Consider the following 9,527-nt stretch of genomic DNA (forward strand, 5'->3'; position numbering starts at 1 on the left):
ACCTTGTGCTTTCAATGAGTAGGTGACTCAAATCTCTAAAGTTGACCAATGCTCATAAATTCTTTCAAAAAATTCTTTCAAAAAGAGGTATGAATCAAATATATGTGTACCTCTCTTTCTTCCCATCATCAACATATAACCTTAAAATTTTGGGTAGCAATTTTTACGAAAGAAACAACACAAATTCTTGTGAGAGACGGTCTCATTGAGAGACCTTTTTCTAAATGGGCATTAAAAATAATGCAAGTAGACATTTAAAATATTGAAAGTAGGCATTAAGGATAGTAAGTAAGCACTAAGGATAATATAAGTAGGCATTAAAAATATGGTAAGTAGATATTAATCTTACTGAACTTGAGATACGTCTCTCAAAGAGACGGTCTCTCAAAGAGACGGTCTCTCAAAAGACTAGCTGAAGAAACAATAAGGGCCAAATACTATGATTAGTCGCAATAAAATTTGGTATTGATCATCAAATTATCCACAAATCTTAATTCATTTGTGTTGTACAATTAGTGATTAATAAAGAGAAAAAAAGAATTAGGGTAACACATACACTTTTTAGTTATGGATTACATAAATTTAGGTAGCAAATGTTACAAGCCAACACAATTTTTAGAGGTAGTAAAACCACCATCAACAACAAGGTTATGACCACTAATATACCTAGACTCTTCACTAGCTAAGTAAAGGGCAGCCTCAGCAATGTCTTTTGGTTTCAAAGTAGCACTTCTTAAAGTAGCCATGCCCCTTACAAATTCCTCGATTTTCTCCACTTCTTCTTCACAAGGTAAACCTAAATCCATCACATCTTCCTCATTTGTCCAAGCATTAATAAGCATTGAAGTAGCCACCCCAAATGGAGATATACAATTAACTCGTATCCCAAACTGACCTAACTCACACGCGGTGTTCTTAGTTAGGCCTATGATAGCATGTTTCGAGGCCGTGTAGGCGTGTGGCCCAAGTCCTCCCATAAAACCCGCCACACTCGAGGTTGAGATGATCGAACCACCACCACCACCACCAGCACCAACCCGTGCAATCATTGCACGGGCTGCATGCTTTATCCCTAGGGCTACACCCTTAACGTTGACCGACATGATATGGTCAAACTCATTTGGATCAAAATTAAGGATGCTCTTGTTTGACTTTTTTTGTGACCCTAATACACCAGCGTTGTTAAAGAGTATGTCTAGACGACCGTGCAAGGCAATGGCCGTGTCGACCACTTTAATGACGTCGTCTTCAAGGCTAACGTCGCAATGCACAAAGGTAGCCAATGGTGAAAGAGAATCGGCCAATGCCTTGCCTAATGTGTCTTCTACGTCCGCTACTACAACCTTTGCACCGTGCTTCACAAATAATTTTACCGTTGCTTCTCCTATTCCTCTTGCTCCTCCCGTTATTATTGCAACTTTTCCCTCCAACCTATACCAAATAAAAAGCATTTGTTAATTAATTAAGGTGTTTGTAATAATAAAAACAATAATAATAATAATAATAATAATAATAATGAAAAATTGACATTAATATAATTCAACTTTTTGCTTGTCCACTGTAAATAATCTCACCTTTAGATTATTTTCTAATAATATAATGTTTGTCCTTAGTTCGCTAAGAATAATTCAACATTTGTCTTAATTTGCTGACAGCATACACTATTATTACTAATTATTAATAATATGGTATGTTATGAGCAAATGTATAACAATGGTTAAATTATTAGAAAATAATCCGAAGGTAAAATTATTCACGACGCATGAACAAAATAATAGATTATTAATCAATTTTTTCAAATAATAATAATAATCTATCTAAGTGCAAGAAATTGAACTAGTACATGCATATTCATATAAGCAATTAATGTACTCTCTTAAGTTGTTCTATATCAAAATTATATAACTATTACTTTAATTAAGAAGCATCTTTTTAATATTTATATAACATAATTAAAACTAATAAAATCAAGGGATTCTTTTGGGAATATCATAGGTGGAATAGGAATTCATGCATAATTGCTAGTAATTTGGTGTTGTTTGATTGAACATGAAATCATTGATACTCGGACATGAACCATATGTTTATTGTACTACTTAAGTGTTACTTATTAAATTTCATTATGTTATATTTCTCTTTAAAAAAAATCTTATGTAATACGAATGTTGCAAAGACAAGTGCATACCTTTTAAAAGAAGGAACAGAATTGATGGTATCTTTACCCATAAGATGAACTCCTTGAAGGGATTTTTCCGATAGAACAGCAGTAGCAGGCATACTCACGATTACGTACGAGCAAACTAGACTAGACTATATAAAGGAGGAAAAAAAAAGGAATTTAATAGTGATTTACAAAGAAGAGGAAATGAGAGTATAAGTGATATTTATAATGAGACATTGTTGAGAATTAAGGAAAGATAGAAGGTCAAATTCATACAAGCTGGCTAGATGAGGAACCTTCCTTGTGGAATACTACGTACATTATGTGTAAACACTCCCACTTTACAGGGATCTGTGGTCATTTTTAATAGACCCGTCTGTTGAATGGGGGTTGTACCAACTACTAGTATTTAGATTCGGGATGCTATTACTGGCCGCTACCAATTGGAATTTCACTTGTTTGCACCATAGTCCAATGTTGTATTTGACTATCTATATTCTATATGCCACCCCAATCACAAGTGAATGTGTACTTTTCTATGATGCTTAGTTTGAATAAAGTTATTAAAATATTTTATAAGTTAATGAAAACTATCTTTAAGGATATATTTAATTTTTGTTATGAAAACTATATATTTAAAGTGTTAATGAAGTTGGTATGTTTATCTATTGAAGTTGATTTTTAAAGTTGGCGTTTTGATCAACTATAACAGGTCAAAACACTAACTTTAATAGATTAAAGTATCAACTATATAGATAATAACACCAACTTCAATATGTTAACAACTTAATGTTAAAACAATTTAATAGGTTATAACGTCAACTCCAATTACCAACTTTGATAGGTTATAATATAAACTTTAATAGGTTATAACACCAACTCCAAGTAATTATATTATCAACTCCAAATACCAACTTTGATAGTTTATAACAGCAACTCCAAAAACCAACTTTAATAGATTATATTACCAACTCTAATAGGTTATATTATAAACTTTAATAGGTTATAACACCAACTCCAAATAGACTCAAACCCGCGCATCAATATTTAGGTTTTTCTCTTTTTTGTTAGACTGAACCTAAGAGTTGTCTCTTATAAAAACAAACAGTCTCTCAAGAGAGTTGCGGTAGACCAATAGGATACTACCCCGTATTATGTTTAACTCCCACTACCTGTTACCAAGGAGTCCACCATTTTAAAATTACACAATCCCTACATTTTAAATTTTTAAATATCAATCATAAGTCAAGATTTTTAGAACTAAATCATTTAAAGTTGGAATTAAGTAATTTTTCATGAAATTAATTGAAAGTTGAAAGTTTTGATCTATAGCTAACAAAAACTCAGAACGTTAGATTGAGTTTATGCAAACTTGAAAGCCAATGATCAGCTCGTTCTGAATCACTGAAATTTGACTCAACCTAACGACGTTTATTATTATAATTTTATACCAAATGCTTTTCATATTTTAATTGCGAAAAATTAACCCAAATCCTTTAAACTAGCAAATAATGAGTAGTCCTTTCTACCATCTTCGAATGTCTCATCTCAAATTTTACATTATTTACCAATCACTTAATCTATAAGGTAGAACATAATCTAAGAAAGTAGTCCCTTCTACCGTCTTAAAGAAATCAGCCTAAATCATCTTTTCTTGAAGCCGTATTTCTTCCGTTCATAGAAGAGATCTGTTTTAGCACTTCCTAGATTGACGATTTTTGGACACCCATCTCTATCCTTCTCCTGTTGAGTGCACTCCTTACAGTAATACGCGTCTGAAATGCCGACACCTCCACAGATAACACATCTACCCTGGAAGGATCCATAGTTGCATTCATCACATACTCGAACAAGTGTGCAAGGGCGGACATATGAATCACAGATTACGCATTTACCATCACATTTCTCACATAGCCGTCCAATAGCAATCCCTGGTTGCTTCCGGCACATAATAAGATCCGGGTGATGCTTTGCCATGGCTTCTGCAAAGACCTAAGGTAATTCTGCAACATTAGAACTCATAAGGGTCCATTAAAAAGCAGCAGCATAACAAAGAAACAAGAACAAGTAGTACAATCCCTCCAAAACATAACCTATCTATCCTCTTTCAAATTTTTTAAAACACCCAGAAAGGTGTATAACTTTTTACCGACCAACCCACAAAAATAAAAAATGTGTCCTGACGAAAAGTTTAAAACTTCACTCGTTACAAAACCTACCCATAACTAAACTAATTACTCGCCGCCTTAATATCTTCAAAAAACTACAAAAATTTATGATTTAGACGCCATAACTAATTTCAAAACCCTACCCTGAAAGAGTATCATTTAAGTACCATAACTAGCTCTTCAATACTTTATGACCTGTGCACGCAAAAAGAAAGGGTTTCATGATGAAAATGCCTTAGAATCATTAAAATTACTAAAATCTATCAATTCGATGCCATAACTTACAGTAGATAACCTCTCTAAACCCAAAAAAAGGTAGCCGAGTATCTTTTAAGTACCATAAATAGCTCTTCAACACATTTCACTTGCCCACGAACTAATAAAAGGTGTATCATAATGAAAAAAAGATAACCTTCTGCTCATTATGAAACTCTACAAGATTTCCTCATAATTGTGATTCCCTTCACAACAAAGCTAACATTCCATCATTCATCCAATGCCTTTAAATCATTAGAACACTAGGAGAAGAAAAGTATGCCGACCCTTGCTACCGCCCCAAGTATTGGCAGGCTATAATACAAAGCTGAACAGATTTGTTGCTGCTTCTATACTTACTTGCAACAGGTCTATGCTTTGTGTCCTAAACTCATCCTTTTGGTGCATGTTGGTATTGGTTTAAAACCAAATATTTGCCATTGGAACAAATATCCTAGAGTTGCACACTGACAGCTGGAAATTCATGAATTCCCCATATAAAGACATATAAAAGGCATGTCTCTGGCTAGCTGAGATAAATAATCTCTTGACAAAACCCTATGCTCAGACAACAAGTCAAGTAAACCTTAAATTACAAAAAGATTCATACTTAAGATAAGTCGACTCACGTAGATAGAGTTTTCAGAGACCTAATTAGAAAATCGAATTATTGGATAAAAATGTACAATGATAATGGTTTCAAATTAAAATTCAAAACAGCTATCTTACAGATTGGGGGTAGGGACACATGGGGATAAAGAGTGAGATTGGATTGGACAGAATGCCCAAAGAATATACTAACACACCATGACATCAGAAACTCATTAAAAAGTTATAGAAAACAAGGTATTGAACTTCCAAATATGATACAACACATGAACCATATAATCAACTCAGAAAAACAACCAAATGGATCATACACCAACAATATGGTGATAAAAGTTTCAAAATTCAAAGACCCTTCTGAAGGATAAAAGACAGAGGAAACATGTAGATAAGGTGTGATCAAGCTGAATACACAAAAATCGAAAAGACATCAGAAACTCTGAATGCATTGATAGAAGAACATAGGCTAATCGAACTTGCATAACATTATATAGCACACTGCACGTGAAAGCACTTGACATCCCACATGTGAACAACCAAATCATCTACCACCATCGTCTGAGTTAGCATCCAAGAACAAAGATGATATGAACAACCAAATGGTTCTAACACTATCATCCACCTTAGCTTTCGAGAACAAAGAAAACAAAACTATATTAACAGGAGACAGAAAGTTTTTACTCATCAAAAACGCTTTAAACCTTACTCTTGAGAACAATATTCTCCAAAATGTGAATTATCTTTGCTGCTTTTAATCTTTGAAACATTCTTCATATCCTCAGAAAAATGACGTATCTTTAAGCAACAAAACTAGTATTATAGCACCTTATCACTCACCCAACGGACCACAAAGTGTCCTAATGAAAATTTTAAACTTTCATTTATTACAAAACAAACCTGGAAGATGTACCCTAATTGCAATCCCTTCTTCATACCCCATCATAAGTAAACAAATTGCTCATTGGCTTAGAATAAATAGAACACAACTAGAATTTAGTATAAAAGCACCATAACTACCTCTTGTATACATCCTCACCTGCCCACCAGAAAAAAGGTAAAATTATAAAAAAAATTATTTATACTTCTGCTTATTAAAAAACCCTTCGAGATGTTTCCCGCATTGCAACTCCCTTTGCAGCATAACTGATCTTCAATTATTCACAACCTCCAAATCTTTAGAACACTGTAATGAAAACTATTTACACCTTGCTAACGCCGCACGATTTGGCAGGTTACGATAAAATAATGAACACATCTGTTACCCCATCTATAAGTAATAGCAACATGCCAACAGTTTGCGAATGCATTCCTATCTCTCATCCCAGAGGTGAAATTGGTTTCAAACCAAATATCCTAGAGATGTATACCAACAGAAGCTAGAAATTCATGAGCTCCTCATATGAAGATATACTTACTAGCTTTCTCACCTACCCAACCACAAAAAAACAGGGTATCATAAAGAAAACTTAAAAATTCTACTAATAATATAACCTTCAAGAAGTTCCATCATTGCGAATGCCTTTTACAACATAACTAATCTTCAAGTAGCCATTTCCTTTGAAACATTACGTCACTACGAGGACAAAACACCTAAAACCTTTCAATTACACGCCATAACTCCAATTCACAACAACCCTCCCACACCCAAAAAAGAATATCTAGCACGGTGCAAAAACAAGGTCGTATTGTATTGTATCGACCGTATTGAAAAGATTCTCAAATTCACCGATTTGATTTTACTGATATCGTAAAGGTGTAAAAAACTGCGTTTTAGAGCGTTTCACACGATATTTCATGGTTTAGGCCGAAATTTGGCAGCACGACAACCGCATCACCCTATTGCCGTATAAATGTGTCGGTTGTTACTATTACCGTATATTTGCACTATGATCTCTAGAGTACAACAATCAAAGGTAAATCATGAAAACAACCTTGTGATCAACAAATTTTGTTCCTAGCATTACTAATTGTTTGGGCATGACACATATTTGTCCAAGCAAGCTTCACCAAGACTCCATAACTCCTACATGCTCAATTACTTTGTTGCTTGGCCAAGCATGGTGTTGGCTTTGTCAAGCAGCACCAATGCTACCTTATGTGTCCTCTGCAGTTCACATAGCTTGTCTGAGCACATTTGTTTCTCAGTCGAGCAGCCCTCCTTAGAGCAATCTAGTCTTGAAAACAAATTTGCCATTTCTTTGCACCATTCTCATCCAAGAAACTTTCTTGCACTACGGAACCTCTTTGTACATCAAAGCCATGTCCAACGCCATGCTCAATCACCCTAAAAACATGATCACTCATCTAAATTTACTTTGGCTTAAAAGATCCCATTACAACTTCTCAAACTCTTGAATCTTCAATATTTAGTTCTTCCCACACAAAATCATGAGCTTCCTCTTCGGAAAATTTAGATCTTAAATAACAATTGCATCTAAACAACTTGTATAAAAGTGGTGGGTGAAATTAACTAAAAGGCTAACAGATTGTTGTTTACTTGTTTAAATAACTTAAACGACATAAAAGCTTGAATATTACATTAATTGTATGAGTGATAGATTAATTAGATACCACAAATTTATTTTCAGTTCTCAATCACTCAAGAAACATGATCATTCGTCTAAATTTTACTTTGGCTTAAAAGAGCCCATTGCAACTTCTCAAACTCGAATCTTCGTTGTTTAGTTCTTCCCGCACAAAATCATGAGCTTCCACTTTGGAAAATTTAGCTATTGAATAACAATAGCATCTTAATCCAATCCTTCATTCCCATTCATTGTTTACTCAACATATTCAATAGCCTATTAGAGCAGAAAATTACTAAAATATATCTTTTTAGCACCATAACTCACATTTCACAACCTCTCTACACTCAAAATGAGAAATCTTGAATATCTTTTATTCTTTTAAGTAATAAATTTAGTTCTTCAACACTTTCTCATCAGCCCAACCAAAAAAATAAAATAAATAACAAAGGATATCATGATAAATAATTTAAACCTCTTCCAAATTTACATGACCCAACATGATGTTCCCCTCATTGCAAAATCCTTTCACAACATAACTTATCTTCACTAACTCACTGCTTTTCCCATAGCTAATCTACAATTATTCACTGTCTTTGAATCTTTAGATCACTAGGACAAAAGTCACAAAACACAATAGCGCTTTCAATTATACGCCATAACTCACACTTCACAGCACCCCTCCCCCACCTAGAAAAGAATCTCAAGAGATACAAAAATTAAAGGTGATCTAACATATCTGTTTATTAAATGAGTTATGTTTATTAAATGAGTTAGGTTAAGGTCAAAATTTTAAACTAGAAATAAACATGTATAAACCATTTTATTAAACGAGTAAATTCCGAGTAAAATCAGTATGTGTAACATGAACTTAATTCATCTAATATTTTTCTAGTAGTAAATACAAAATAAACTCATTAACAAACAGTTTAAAATTAAGGGCTACAAAAATAAGATATAGTCAATTTTGAAATCACCCTAAAATGGAATCAAAAAACTCTAAACCCGTTAAGTGGTAGAAATAAGGTCGGCTTGATTTGTGGCAAATCAAATTAGGCTTGTGATTTTCAATCCAATTAACTAACAGGTTACGTTTGGATCTAGGGTTTCTGAGTAGAGATGGTCATGGGGCGGGTCTGTCCAGACCCGGACTCAGACTTTTTTTAGGATCCAGATCAAAAAAAGGCTTGTTTGCAAATCTAAAAATCTATATGAATGAAAAGGTGATCAGCTATAGTTGAACCAAACAAACAATACCTCTGTAAAACATCATGACTCATGAATCACATAACACATAGAACTTAATCAACATGAATGGATAAGAAAAAGCTATGAAAACTCATAAGTCATACCAAAGAAAGAGTGGAGAACAGTTGAACTAATCGTCAAGGAATAATTGGCGAACTGGCGACACGGTAAGAACTGAGAAGTAGAAGCAAGGGGACTTGAGAAGGAGAAGGAGATTTTAGGTTTAGGGTTTGATTTTGAGAAGCCGAAGGAGATGGGGAAAGGCCAAAGGGGGCGGGGGGGCGGATTTGACTTTGAGAGGAGGCATATTTGGTTGATTGTTAGGTTTTAAGGTTTTTATTTAATTTAAAAGTACTAGCGTAGAAATTAGTGCATTTTTTAGCATGACATATTTAAATATATGATATTATATAATTTAATTTACTCAATTGAATTATAAATAAATTGTATAATTTGATAGAACTTTTATTTTTCAGTTCTTTTATTAAATTGTATAATTTAGAAAAATACATTGTCATGCACATAATCAATTATAGTCCTATCAAATTAATACGTCAATATTTG

At 33.7% G+C, this 9,527-nt stretch overlaps 2 protein-coding genes across 4 annotated transcripts; both read right to left on the bottom strand.

The window, feature by feature from the left end:
* Nucleotides 1–434: 434 nt before the first annotated feature.
* On the bottom strand, nucleotides 435–2,362 carry LOC130812933 (short-chain dehydrogenase reductase 2a-like). The gene is made up of 2 exons (XM_057678585.1): nucleotides 2,186–2,362; nucleotides 435–1,431 (listed from the first exon to the last, which is right to left on the bottom strand). The coding sequence occupies exons 1-2, from the start codon at nucleotides 2,275–2,277 to the stop codon at nucleotides 597–599; spliced, it is 927 nt and encodes a 308-aa protein (XP_057534568.1). The 5' UTR covers nucleotides 2,278–2,362; the 3' UTR covers nucleotides 435–596.
* An 866-nt stretch (nucleotides 2,363–3,228) lies between these two features.
* On the bottom strand, nucleotides 3,229–9,281 carry LOC130813236 (PHD finger-like domain-containing protein 5A). Of its 3 annotated transcripts, XR_009042187.1 has the most exons (3): nucleotides 9,068–9,281; nucleotides 4,057–4,164; nucleotides 3,229–3,973 (listed from the first exon to the last, which is right to left on the bottom strand). XR_009042187.1 is itself a non-coding variant. In XM_057679022.1 (2 exons), the coding sequence occupies exon 2, from the start codon at nucleotides 4,136–4,138 to the stop codon at nucleotides 3,806–3,808; it is 333 nt and encodes a 110-aa protein (XP_057535005.1). In that variant the 5' UTR covers nucleotides 4,139–4,153; nucleotides 9,068–9,281; the 3' UTR covers nucleotides 3,302–3,805. The 3 variants fall into 3 exon arrangements, 2 of the variants coding, with proteins under 2 accessions (XP_057535005.1, XP_057535004.1); XM_057679022.1 differs by having other exon boundaries at nucleotides 3,302–4,153; XM_057679021.1 differs by having other exon boundaries at nucleotides 3,526–4,164.
* Nucleotides 9,282–9,527: the final 246 nt, after the last annotated feature.

The sequence above is a fragment of the Amaranthus tricolor genome, chromosome 5 (genome assembly GCF_026212465.1).
Source record: "Amaranthus tricolor cultivar Red isolate AtriRed21 chromosome 5, ASM2621246v1, whole genome shotgun sequence".
In the NCBI taxonomy this organism is placed as follows: domain Eukaryota; kingdom Viridiplantae; phylum Streptophyta; class Magnoliopsida; order Caryophyllales; family Amaranthaceae; genus Amaranthus; species Amaranthus tricolor.

Coding starts and splice junctions, on each gene's coding strand:
- LOC130812933 (XM_057678585.1), bottom strand. CDS start 2,277: ATGCCTGCTACTGCTGTTCTATCGGAAAAATCCCTTCAAGGAGTTCAT. Junction 1,432..2,185: donor TCTGTTCCTTCTTTTAAAAG/GTATGCACTTGT, acceptor TATTTGGTATAG/GTTGGAGGGAAAAGTTGCAA.
- LOC130813236 (XM_057679022.1), bottom strand. CDS start 4,138: ATGGCAAAGCATCACCCGGATCTTATTATGTGCCGGAAGCAACCAGGG.